This window comes from Podarcis tiliguerta, assembly GCF_965153285.1.
Source record: "Podarcis tiliguerta genome assembly, chromosome: 10".
NCBI classification, from domain to species: domain Eukaryota; kingdom Metazoa; phylum Chordata; class Lepidosauria; order Squamata; family Lacertidae; genus Podarcis; species Podarcis tiliguerta.
Window position 1 is genome coordinate 7,672,694 of NC_139543.1, and position 12,739 is coordinate 7,685,432.

A 12,739-nucleotide genomic window follows, 5' to 3' on the forward strand; every position below is an offset into this window, starting at 1 on the left:
CTCTGTGGGCCAGATTGCACGCCCACGATTTCTGGCGTCTGCGCAGATGTGATTTCCGGCACCGTGGAAGCGAGTCCCTGTGCCAGTTTAGCACAGGGACTCACCGAGCGCGTGGCTCAGTTCTGGGGTGGCTTGTGGGCCGCTTGTGGCCCATGGGCCTTAGGTTGCCTACCCCTGATTTAGACTGCAGTTCTGTACATACTTATCTGTGAGTAGAGTAGATAGCTCCATTTTGAGTTCTTATTTTTTTCAGTAAGTTTGCCACATTCCACATTGTTTGTCAATTTTTTTCAAAAAAGAAAAGTCCTGCCAAAAAATCCATCAGCTTATTCGTTCACTTTTCTCCTAATATACACTTCTTGCCTACAATTTCCCCTATATAAACATACAAAAATGCATTTTTTTATCTAATATGTACATTTTTGCACACATTATTTGGTTAGAAAACTCCCATCACAAAATTAAGAGACGTACAAATTTGGAAGGATAGCTGCATTTTGGTTTGCACATTGTTTTCAGAGATGTGAATTGGCAGGTTCACATTAAAATCTGAACTGACTTTCTCCATTCCTGCTTGGGATTTAGCTCCACTGAATTCAGTGAGACTGTACATCTGTGTAGATATGTATAGAATTGCACTATTTATTGACAGTATTAAATCAGAGATAACCTTTAATGCAGAGACTGGAAATCTAGGCACTGATATCATCACCCAGTTTCAGCATGTGGGCTGGGAAAAGATATTTGGTCTGTAGACTGAAGAAACAGGCAATGACAGAATCAAAAGTAGCATAAGAAACTGGTCTCCACTTCCTCTGCTGCTGTTGGGACAGAAGGAGGAGAGAAAGTGACTGCAGAAGACTTGATGTGGATCAGGGTTTCCCAAAATTGGGTTTCCAGTTGTTGTTGGACTACATCTCCCATCATTCTGTGTCTAGGGCAGTTGTCTACCATTTCCATCTGGTATGCTGGCTAAGATCCTGCCTGCCTGTTGCCAGAGTGGTACATGCTCTGGTTATCTCCCTCTTGGACTACTGCAATGCGCTCTTCGTGGGGCTACCTTTGAAGGGACTCGGAAACTACAGCTAATCCAGAATGCAGCTGCCAGATTGGGAGCATCTGTTGCGACCATTTTACACAGGTCCTAAAGGCTCCCAGTAAGTTTCCGAGCACAGTTCAGAGTGTTGGTGCTGACCTTTAAATAGCCTTTTCACACCTGAAGTAGTGTCTTCATTCCCATCATTCAGCCTGGACACTTAAGATCCTGTTCCAAGGGCCTTCTGGTGGTTCCCTCACTTGGAAGTTACAGGGAGCCAGGCAGAGGACCTTCTCAGTAGTCGCATCCACGCTGTGGAACGCCCTCCCATCAGATGTCAAAGAAATAAGCAACGATCTGACTTTTAGAAGACATCTGAAGGCAGTTTATAGGGAAGTTTTTAATGTTTGATGTCTTACTGAGTTTTAATTTGTTGGAAGCCACCCAAATTATCTGGGCAACCCAGTCTGATGGGCAGCATATAAATAATAAATTATTGTTAATTACCATCAGGGATGATGGGAATTGTAGTCCAAAACCAGCTGGAGACCCAAGTTTGGGAAACTCTGGTATAGGCTCTCAGTTGGTCACCCTTAGTTTCAAAATTGGCATGTAGAGTCTTCATTTTTAATTATCTTAATGTTCTTTATTTTTGCTACATTTATTTGCTAAAGGAATCTCTAGACCTGTTTACTGTGAGTAACCATTAAAGCCTTAATACAGATGTTTGCACATAAACATGCACATTTATAAATGAAGGCTGCATGCATTTGTTAAGGGCATACAGTAGTGATGCAGATACTAACTTAATCAGTTTACTTTTAGCAGAAAGGGTTGGAATTAATAAGTAACATGTAAGAAAGTAGTTGAAATAGATTTTACCCTTTTCTAGGATTGACATCTGAGTAAATGTGCTTAGAGACTGTGCTTATTAGAGACTGTTCAGTCTCCAATAATTCAATGTTCATACTGAAATTTTTAAAAAAGGTAAGCTCTTTTAACTCATACATTTGAAATAAAAATTTTAAGTTTCTCTTTTTCTCTTTTGGTTAACAGAGTTTGTGGATGCACTTAGATGTTTGCAATGAGCACTGTGGCTGGCATGCCCCAGTGTTTTGGATACCAATGCATAGAACTCCATAGTAATCGAATTTATCAGAAACGAACGTCATGAGCATAGTGGTCCCGTTGGGGGTTGACACAGCAGAAACGTCATATTTGGAAATGGCTGCAGGCTCAGAGTAAGTATTGTGGCACAACAGCAAATTTGCAAAATTGGTTCTATCTTACGTTTCATTTTCTGCATCTCTGCAGTGTTGCTGAGTTTCAGTTGATTCACTTCTGGGCATAATAAACAGAATCAAAGTTTGTTGAACTCTACCTGAAATAGATGTAAATTTTACAGTTCTTAGCTTATAGTTTTCCTTCTTAAAAGTCTTGACTTCACTTACATTTCAGTATGTATTGGAGCCCATTTGGTTATGTTCTGACAAAATTGCTGTTTTAAAAGTTTTGGCAATTTTTTTTTTTCATATATAGTGTTCATTCATTTCTACTTTAGCATCTACGGTGATTCTTAAATTAACATTTATTAACTATTCTCACAGTGAACATCCCCCCCCCCCCCTTTGCTCTGAGCTATTCAGTTTGGGGTGAAATCAGAATACTGATACATAACTTGTGAACATAATAGAAAATAAAGTAATCAGGAGCACCTTCCTTCAGGGTCTAGCTTTATTGTTCCTTAGTACAACCTGTAAAATACATCCTTTCAGGATACAGTGCTGGCAACACAGGAAACCTGTGGTGCTGTGCTTATTCTGCCACTAGATGTCATAATTTATTGGGGTTTCAGATACTGCTAACAGCATATGGGCAGACTCCTACGCTGCATATGTGTTCTCAGAAACAATAAGAATTATTGATACTTGTGTACTCCTGCCTTGTAATCTTTTTTGTGCTTCTTTGTTTTACAACATTGTTGTCAGTGTTGTTCAAATGGATAGTATTCACTTGATAGTGCACACCCATGCCACTACAGAAACTTTAAATTAATGTTGTTACTGACAGCTTGCCAGACATTTATTTATTTTTGACAGGAGCATAGGAACAAACATTTCCTTCTTTACCTTTATCATAATACCGAAATATTCAGCAATTTGGAACAAAAGGGAAAGCTTAATGTTTGTCTTGCTTTTCAGACCTGAATCTGTAGAAGCTAGCCCTGTGGTAGTTGAGAAGTCAAACAGTTATCCACACCAGCTATATAACAGCAGTTCTCATCATTCACACAGTTATATTGGTTTGCCTTATGCGGTAAGTTTTGTTTTTAAAAAAGCATTTCTTCAAGGTTCTTTCCAATAAAGAGAACTTTTAAATGTGCCTTGTTTGGTTGATTTTCCGGCTTATTGTGGGAAGTCCTCCACTAAAACAGCCAAAATCATGACACTTATATGGTAGAGTGGTTCTGATACTAGAAGTCTTGTATTCACTCTTTATTACTGTCTCTCTTTTTTCTTTTTTTTAACAAAGTGGGTTGCATCCAGACCTAAATTTTCACGAATGGAATGCCAAGATGAACATATAACACCAATCTTGGCCTGATTGTACTGGCTACCAATTAGCTTCAGGGCACAATTCAAAATGCTGGTTTTGACCTACAATACCTTAAATGGCTGATAACCGCAATACCTCAAGGATCACATCTACCCCTGCAAGCAGAACCGGACCCTGCAATCATCATTTGAGGCCCTTCTCTGTGTGCCTCTTCTGTGACACTTCTGAAGGGTGGCAGCACGAGAATGGGTCTTTTCTGCAGTGGCTCCCTGCTTGTGAAATGCTCTCCCCATGGGAGATGACCTTGCTCCTTCATTACATATCTTTAGGTACCAGGCAAAAACATTTCGCTTCTCCCAGGCCTTTGTTTAATTAAACAATCTATGGCCTTTTAAACTGGGGTGGGGTAATTGTTTTTATTTGTTGCTATGGTATGTATTTTTGTGTTTTTAAATTGTAAACCACTCTGCGATCCTTGGGTGAAGGGTAATAATAATAATAATAGGCCTCAATTATGTCAATGTGCACCAGTTTTTGATGTAATATGGCCCTGGGTGCTGCACCAAAGAACATTAACTGACACTGATACACCTGAGCCTGTCAGTGTAGGATAATGGGATCAATCTATAAATATTTTCAGAGTGATGAATAGGCTTGCTTTTCTTCGTGTAGATAAATGGCACCTAAATGGGGACGGTTGCTATACATGTATAAAATAGAAATATGCCTTTAGTTAAAGAGGGTAAGTCATGCACTTCACGAAAATGCACTCCATTTTGAAGAATTCTGGCATTTCTTCTAGCTAGGTGAAATCTGTATGGGTGCCGAGAAACAAGGTGTGCTTTGTGTCAGTGCCCTTTTTAAAATTCAGCTCAGATAAATTTCTCTGCTTTATTATGTCATGATTGGGGAATGTGAGTGTGCATGTAGAGCCTTGACTAGTACCATGCTCAGTGATGCCTGGCAGTTTTCCTAGATAAAGTTATTAGTGATAAAAAGATGTTTGCTGTTCAGATGAAATGTGAATATCAACAAGCTAGCGTGCAGTGGAAATTTGAGGAAAGCAACGCTTTCTTCACTGTTTAAAGAATAGTAGAAGATTAATTAAATGAAAATACTTTTAGTGTATACATTAAACCATCCTTTTCTGATCTCTTCTAAGTTAGCCACACCCAGCTGAAGGTGTATGCCAAAATCATGTGAATGGAAATTAACTACTTCTGGTAACAAAACCAGTTGAAGCAGATCTCTCCAGTACACAAGTAATTACATTAGTTTTCAGGTACTGATTTATGCTTAGTGCCTTTCAAAACCAGGATAGTTTGTCACCTGTTTTTTAACATCCCCGTTAAGGTAGCTTGAGCTTCAAAAGTTTGGGAAAAAAGTTTATATGAAAGTTATAAAAGAATGGAAGAGAGTGATATGTACATTGATTCTTTTAGAGTAAGCATTCCCATGAAAAGAAGTAATATATATAAAACCATCTACCTTCTAAATATCATTTCCCAGGACCATAACTATGGTGCTCGCCCTCCTCCAACACCTCCAGCGTCTCCTCCTCCATCAGTTCTCATAAGCAAGAATGAAGTAGGCATATATACTGCTCCAAATTTTGATGAGACCTCCAGTGCTACTACTATCAGCACTTCTGAGGATGGAAGCTATGGAACTGATATAACCAGGTGCATTTGTGGATTTACACATGATGATGGATATATGATCTGTTGTGACAAATGCAGGTAAAGTAGTGCCATATATGCAAACATTTCTTAAATATTTTTCTTCTGTGCTACTGAAACCAGCCCTTCTTGTCCCTAATTGCTTAGAGCCATTTCCTTCCTCAGGCCCTTCATAGGCATTGTAGGGCATTATGCAAAGATGGGAGAAAGAGAAACCATCGCCATTTTGTTATTGTGATAGCTGCCATTTTGCCTTCAGGATGGAGAGGGGAGGTGACAGACCAGCCAAGCCAGCAAAGACTTTCTGCAAGCGGGGGTCATACTAAGAAGGGTCACGGCTCACAAGTCATTGTTAACCCTGCAGAAGGGTAAGAGGGAGGACTTGGGTAGGAGGAGCTTGACCAACTGTTGGACGGGTTTTCTGGGCCAAGATTAATGCCAGGAGGCGACACATAACTAAAAGGGGTGCATGGAAATATACCAAGATGTGACATCAGTTTAATTGGAAACCCTGGGGAAAACGCAGCGTGTATTTTGGCTGCGTTGTCCCTTGGAACTGAATTTGTTTAAGATTGCTAGACTGCTTTATGAACTGCTCTTATGAAGGAGAATTCAAAAAAAACAAACATTTTGGAGTTTGGTTAGGGAAATTCTGTCATCCAAAGAGGTGCGTATGCACAGCTGAACTTGTTCACAACAGTGAAGTGACTTGCCTTTTTGAATGTTCATAATTTATATTTTTAAATATTGTTTGAGGTGGAGTAATAGGGTATGTTGATAAAGCAGTGTATTAAATGAGTGATCAGATAGTAGAATGGAGCTTTTGGGGGAAAGAACTTGTAGCAGTATATCCAGTGGAAGAGAAATGATGGAAGCTGTGTGAACTTCCAATATCCTGCAAAAGTAACACTATTCTATTTTCTAAATCATTTAAGTGTTTGGCAGCACATCGATTGCATGGGGATCGACAGGCAGCATATTCCTGACATATACTTGTGTGAACGTTGTCAACCTAGGTAAGTCGCCTGTGGTCAATTAAAAAAAAACCCCTGTTGTTTGCATGAGGTTTGAAATTCATAGCTCGCATGTTGAAGTGACTGTTGCATGTCATCTTCATGTTGTTTAAGTAGATGTTTAAAATTCCTAAACTGTATTGCTAAATTAATCATTAGAAATGGAATAATAGAAATAATAGACTTGGGCTACAACCTGGAAATAATAATTCATTGAATTAGCCTATAATGGTGGCTTCCCTGCCATAGGTTATAAAAGTGCCTTTGCCTAGCAGAAAAAAATAGTGACTGCTTTTTCAATGAATGAAAGCTATTTTGCTATCTTTGAAAGATACTTCTATCACTACATGAAACTATTATTGGAGATCACAGTAGATTTAATAAAATGAGAAAATCAGTTGTCCAAGTGCAGGTGTGAAATAAGGTTTTTGCATGTAGGTCAACTGCTGAATGGGCAAAAATATGGGCCTGATGCTGGGGAAAAGCTGCAATCTTGTACCCTCTTACTTGGAAGTAAGACCCATTGACATGAATAAGTAAGACCTGAGCAGTCATGAATAGGATTACACTGTTATAGTTCCACACAGGAGGTGATAGTATTTCAGCAATGCACACCCTAATGTACAACATACAAGTAGCTTTCTGCTACTACTGTTCTCTGAATTGGAACCATTGGCAATCAACTGCCATTGCTCCGTATCTCATCTGAGGCATAGTTTTGATACCCGACTCCTTCCTCTGTCTTGGGACAGTAAAAAGACATGCAATCCATGTGAGAAAGGGATTTGCTTGCTGCTGGCACTTGGAAGGGTGGGTTGAAAACAGCTCCAATAACAATAATTGGGGGTTGAATGAAGCAGCCATTCTGCAGCACAGTTTTTGTTGAATGGCTGAAAGCACCCTCTTGTTCACTCTCACCGCTTATTTAATTCTCCCCTTTTCACAATGAAGTATTATTTATTTTACTTATATCATTTCTTCCCTGAATTTATGAGCCAGGAGAATCCCTTAGCTAAATATTTCAGCAGTTTCTCCTCTTAACTGTGAAACTGGAATACTGGAAGGGACTGCAGTGCTTTAGTTCTGCTTTGTTTTGGTACAACTGTTTCATTATGGGCTTTATACTAAATTGTAAAATTCCTAGAGCAGGGAACTCCTTGCTAGGGAGTTTAAGTAGTTATTGTGAATATTGAAAATGAATTTCCATACAACAGTGAGTGGAAACAATCATTTTATATCTCTAATTATTCCATTTAATGTGTAGGAGCTATCTGTCAGAAAGTTTAGATGCTTCAGCAACAGAGTAACATGTATTCAGTTTTATTTCTTATTTTCTTTTTTTGTCAACAGGAACTTAGATAAAGAGAGGGCAATGTTGCTGCAGCGTAGAAAAAGGGAAAATATGTCAGGTAAGTAACAAAGTTCTTAAACTAAGATACAATTAGTGAGTGATTCTCCCAAAAGCTACTGACACAATGCTTTTGATTTACAGCCTTATACTGTTCAAGTTACTGCCAGTGGTTATTTTTCTTTTTAATTCTGTATGACAGCCATGTTAGATAGGCAATAGGGCAAATGCAGAAGTAGATGCTACACGTACTCATACTCTATTACAGTAGTAGTAGTAATAATAATAATAATAATAATAATAATAATAATTTTTTATTTATACCCCGCCCTCCCCAGCCAAGGCCGGGCTCAGAGCGGCTTACAAGCAATAATAAAAACAAGATGAATGATTACAACTTAAAAACAAAAGTAAAGTACAACATTAAAATAATGGAACATTAAAATATTAAAATGTAGCCTCATCGCAGGAGGAGAAGGAAAAGAAAAAAGAAAGAGAGGGAGGGAATCAAATTGGCTCCAAGCCAAAGGCCAGGCGGAACAACTCTGTCTTACAGGCCCTGCGGAAAGAAATCAGATCCTGCAGAGCCCTGGTCTCATGAGACAGAGCGTTCCACAAGGCCGGAGCCAGAGTTGAAAAGGCCCTGGCTCTGGTTGAAGCCAATCTAACTTCCTTAGGGCCTGGGACCACTAGGGTGTTGTTATTTATGGACCTTGAGGCTCTCCGTGGGACATACCAGGAGAGGCGGTCCCGTAGGTACGAGGGTCCTAGGCCGCGAAGGGCTTTAAAGGTCAAAAGCAGCACCTTAAATCTGACCCTGTACTCCACCGGGAGCCAGTGCAGCTTGAAAAGCACTGGGTGAATATGCTCCCATGGCAGAGACCCCGTGAGGAGCCTCGCTGCAGCATTCTGTACCCGCTGGAGTTTCTGGGACAGCTTCAAGGGCAGCCCTGCGTAGAGCGAATTACAGTAGTCAAGCCTGGAGATGACCGTCGCATGGATCACTATTAGACCCGCATAAGTTAAAAACATGTAAACTAGACCTTCCGTTTTAGACCTGCTATGTGACACATACCATCCTCTGACGTATGTCAATCATAGCAGCACAGTATCTGGCAATTGAATATGTTATATCAGGATTTATATCTTGGAGCAGATATAAGGTTGTTGTGGGGATTAAATGAGGAGGAGGAGAACCAAGTGTGTCACCTTGAGCTCAATGGAGGAAATATCAATAAATAATCAGAAAGGATAATGGGTGCACATGCCATGCCAGGCAAAATTAGTTTCTCTTGACATTAAGAATCCTTTAACTAAAAAATGCATATGCAAATTTTTGGAATTAGCCAGACTAACATTAGTGTTATTGCTACACTTCAAAAATGTTTTTTCTCCTGCAACAAAAGCTCATGTTTTTTCAGGGTTCCAGTTTGCACACATTTTTTATGGTTTAACATGCCCCAATGCTAAGTGCCTCCTCTACTCAAGCTGCTGCCACACCAGGGTGAAAACAAGCCAGAGTCTGGTTCGTAATGACATGTGAACCTGAGCTTATTATTTGTTTCTCTCTAAGGAGGCCACAAATGGTAAGCCTAGAACAGAAATTGGCCCCTACTCATCGTTTGTTTGGAGAGAAACTGTGAGCTTAGGTTCATATGTCACAACAAGGAAGACATGTTTTTTTTAAAATATTCTAAAATAAAGATTTATCTATACCTCTAATCCCTATTTCTATAAAAGAATGAAGGAAAGGGTATAGTTGATCTGATTATGAGACAAATTGCTCTCTATTTTGCAGTTAACAAAAAAACTGATATCTTACCAAAAAAGTGAGCCAAAACCTTTTGGGTGTCTATGGTTTTTATCTTTTGTATTCTTGAATTTTTGCCACCCTGTGTCCTGATTTTTTTCTATTAATTGTTGATAAAATCTGGGCTCATAGTTATGCGCTTCCACAGACTATTAACCATATTTTGATTACTTTGATTCCCAGGGGTTCAAAGTGGACATAAAGAAGTTGAGACCACATGGTTACAGTTGTTTGGATGGTGGAGTGTTAGATTTTTGAGAGCTCACTTGGTGAGATAAGCCACATGTTAGGTGATCTAGCCTGAAATCTGAGAACAAATAAAACCTATATTTATGTTTGAGATGCAAGCAGCCATTTACGCACATGAAAGGGGACAGTGCTTGCATGCCTTTCTGTTTGGCTTTTACTGCCACCATTCCCACAGTCTGTGAAACAACCAGTGTTTAGAAGAGGTTAGTGACTTGCTTGGTTGCAAAGGCTTTAGCACCAAACGCTGCAGCTGTGGATGTCATTTCATTACCTATTCTAGATGGCTCTTTTGGACTGTGAATAAAACAGTGCTTCAGGTGGTTACCAGGCCAGAAAAATACCACCCACTTCAGAAAAGGCTTATTAGCTAACTTAACAGTTTTCACATAATATTAGCATATTTCCAGGAATGGTTTTAGTCTTATTAATCCTTATTTATTATTACTGAAATGCTTCTCAAGGTCAATTTGTATCATCATTTTTGTATTCAGTTTTTTTCTTACATAAATTTATACTGACAAATTGATGCACACTGAGTATAAAACCCTTCTTGCAACCTAATATGTATTTTATTATGTTGTACATTGTGGATTAAGCAAATATAAATAAATGAATTTCTTATCCAAGCTTTGATTTGATTTCATGCCTTTGGAAATCTTGTAATACTTTTGAAAAAACATAAGCTCCCCTAAGTTAATTAGATTACTTGAGTAATCTAATGCAAAACTGGTGTGGTGTTCCCATCCCCCAAAACCTGAACATGTAAATATAAATTTTACTGTCATTTAGTTACCAGTTTTATTACCATTTCCATAATATTATTTCCATAAATTGGTAATTGTATGTAAATACTTTTGGCAATTCAGGGACATGCATTCATTATTGGAAACAGTTTATAAGATATATTTCCTGGCTTCCTTTTTCTTTTTAAAGATGGGGATACCAGCGCAACAGAAAGTGGCGATGAAGTTCCTGTAGAACTATATACTGCTTTTCAACATACACCAACTACAATTACTCTGACTGCTACACGAGTTACCAAGGTCACAGATAAGAAACGGAAAAAAAGTGGGGAGAAAGAACAAAACATTGCAAAATGTAAAAAGGTAAGTTAATTCAATTTTCAATTTCTCTTTATGTTTTGGGAGGTTCATTGTGTTTGAAAACTTTTCTTTCTATTTGAAATAAATCTGGATCACTGCTCTTGAAGGAGCACGATCATTCTCCAGTGGGGTTTGGAGAATTCAGAGGCATCTCAGTAACTGAGAATGGGCTATTGCAGAGTAGGACTGAAGGATGATGATGATAAATTCATTATTTATACCCCGCCCATCTGGCTGGGTTTCCCCAGCCACTCTGGGCAGCTTCCAACAAAATATTAAAAATACAATAAAACATCAAACATTAAAAACTTCCCCAAACAGGGCTTCCTTCAAAAGGAAGCAGCGACAGAAGACTATTGAGATGAGAAAGTATAGAGAGGCAACACCCATGGCAAAACGAACAGCAAAAAGAAGGTGGTATTCAAGACCCAGGAAAGAAAGATGGAGGAGAAACTGGGGCTGGCTCCTAAATTACACCACACCCATTTTCATAATTTGGTGGGCATCTCCTTCCCTCCCCCCAGTCTATAATAAAGATAAAGTAGCAATATAGAACACAGCATTAAAGTTTTGTGCTACTGGTTAAAAAGCACATAGGTGAAGGAAAACTTCTGGATTTGTTTTCACAAACAACATTTTCTATTCTGCAAGATAAAATATTTTTGTGAAATGAATCTCTCCTTCTCCAGAGGAATATATATACTCATACAAACTGACATTTTAAATTATATTACAGGCTTTTCGTGAAGGTTCTAGGAAGTCTTCAAGAGTAAAGGTAAAACTTTTGTGCTAAATTCTTGCTGCTGTTTGGTTTCGAACAATGAACCATAAATTTGTCATCCATTTTGTCCATTATTATAGGGGATTCAGAAGAGTCAGGAGGCTGGTTCACAATTCCTGCCTTTCAGAAAGTAATGCTCAAAGTGGTGATTCATGAAAGCACTAAAACCATAATAAAAACTGTATAAAAGCAAGCGGCAAATAAAATAACAACAAATATCCCAAAGATCTACAACACAGTTACAGCAGCAGACTATCCAGAAGATAGCTAAAAAGCACACTAATGAGCTTCAGGCAGCTTTGTACAGTATAGACAAAATGCTTTCTTTAAAAAGGAAGGTTTTCATCTTGCAGCAAAGCCCAGTAGAAAGTGGGCCTTCCAAAGAATGAAATTTGAGTACTGAAGTGCTCAAAAGGGGGCCCTGTCTGATTCTTGGGGTCGTTGACCTGTGGGATACCTGGTTTGTCCTCCAGAAGACTCCATGTCTTGTCTAGGCATGACAGTATCCTCATACTAAACAGTAAAGGACTTTAAAGGTTATTCCCACACATTCATTTGGGCCCAGAAACAAATTTGAGGCTATTAACAAAGTAGTTTCATGCCTCTGATACCTAGCACCAGTCAACAATTTGGCCACAACATTCTAGATCAGCTGCAGTTTCTGGACGCTCTTGGGCATCATTATTACAGCAGAGCAAATGTGATGCAAGGAAGGCATGTTTCACCATGGCCATACTTGGTTTTCTAGAATGGACACTGCTGATGCACCAGCATAAATTGAGCAGAAGCATTCCTGGTTGCCACTGTCACTTGGATGTCCATGCTCAAAGTGGGACCCAGGAGCACTCCCAGACTGTGAATTTGACTTTTCGAGGAGTGATCCCCCATGCAGTAAGCATTAAACTCCTATTCCTAGATTGACATTCTTAACTGATCTGGAGCACCTCTGTCTTGCCTGGATTAAATGTCAGTCTGTTTGCCATCTTCCAGTCCTTTACTGACTTTGATTGCAATTCATGTCCACAGCCTAGGACTAGGTGAAAAGGAGAATTAAAGTTAAGCGCTAGCCAAATACTAATGGCATTGCACTCTTATCCTAACAACCTCTCCCAGCAGTTTTCTGTTGATGTTAAACTGCCTTGAGTGACAATAGAACACCGAGAG

At 39.1% G+C, this 12,739-nt stretch overlaps 1 protein-coding gene across 27 annotated transcripts in view; it reads left to right on the top strand.

The window, feature by feature from the left end:
• KMT2E (lysine methyltransferase 2E (inactive)) overlaps positions 1-12,739 on the top strand; it is a 59,977-nt gene that overhangs the window by 17,398 nt on the left and 29,840 nt on the right. For 26 of the 27 annotated variants that reach the window (XM_083399268.1, XM_083399270.1, XM_083399247.1 and 23 more), the window contains 7 exons: positions 2,093-2,277; positions 3,238-3,352; positions 5,102-5,331; positions 6,207-6,287; positions 7,635-7,693; positions 10,625-10,797; positions 11,531-11,569. In XM_083399268.1, the coding sequence (XP_083255394.1) occupies positions 2,207-2,277; positions 3,238-3,352; positions 5,102-5,331; positions 6,207-6,287; positions 7,635-7,693; positions 10,625-10,797; positions 11,531-11,569 (768 nt within the window). In that variant the 5' untranslated portion in view covers positions 2,093-2,206. Of the gene's footprint in view, positions 1-2,092; positions 2,278-3,237; positions 3,353-5,101; positions 5,332-5,432; positions 5,640-6,206; positions 6,288-7,634; positions 7,694-10,624; positions 10,798-11,530; positions 11,570-12,739 lie in introns of those variants that run through there. The other variant, XM_083399259.1, reaches the window with a different exon arrangement.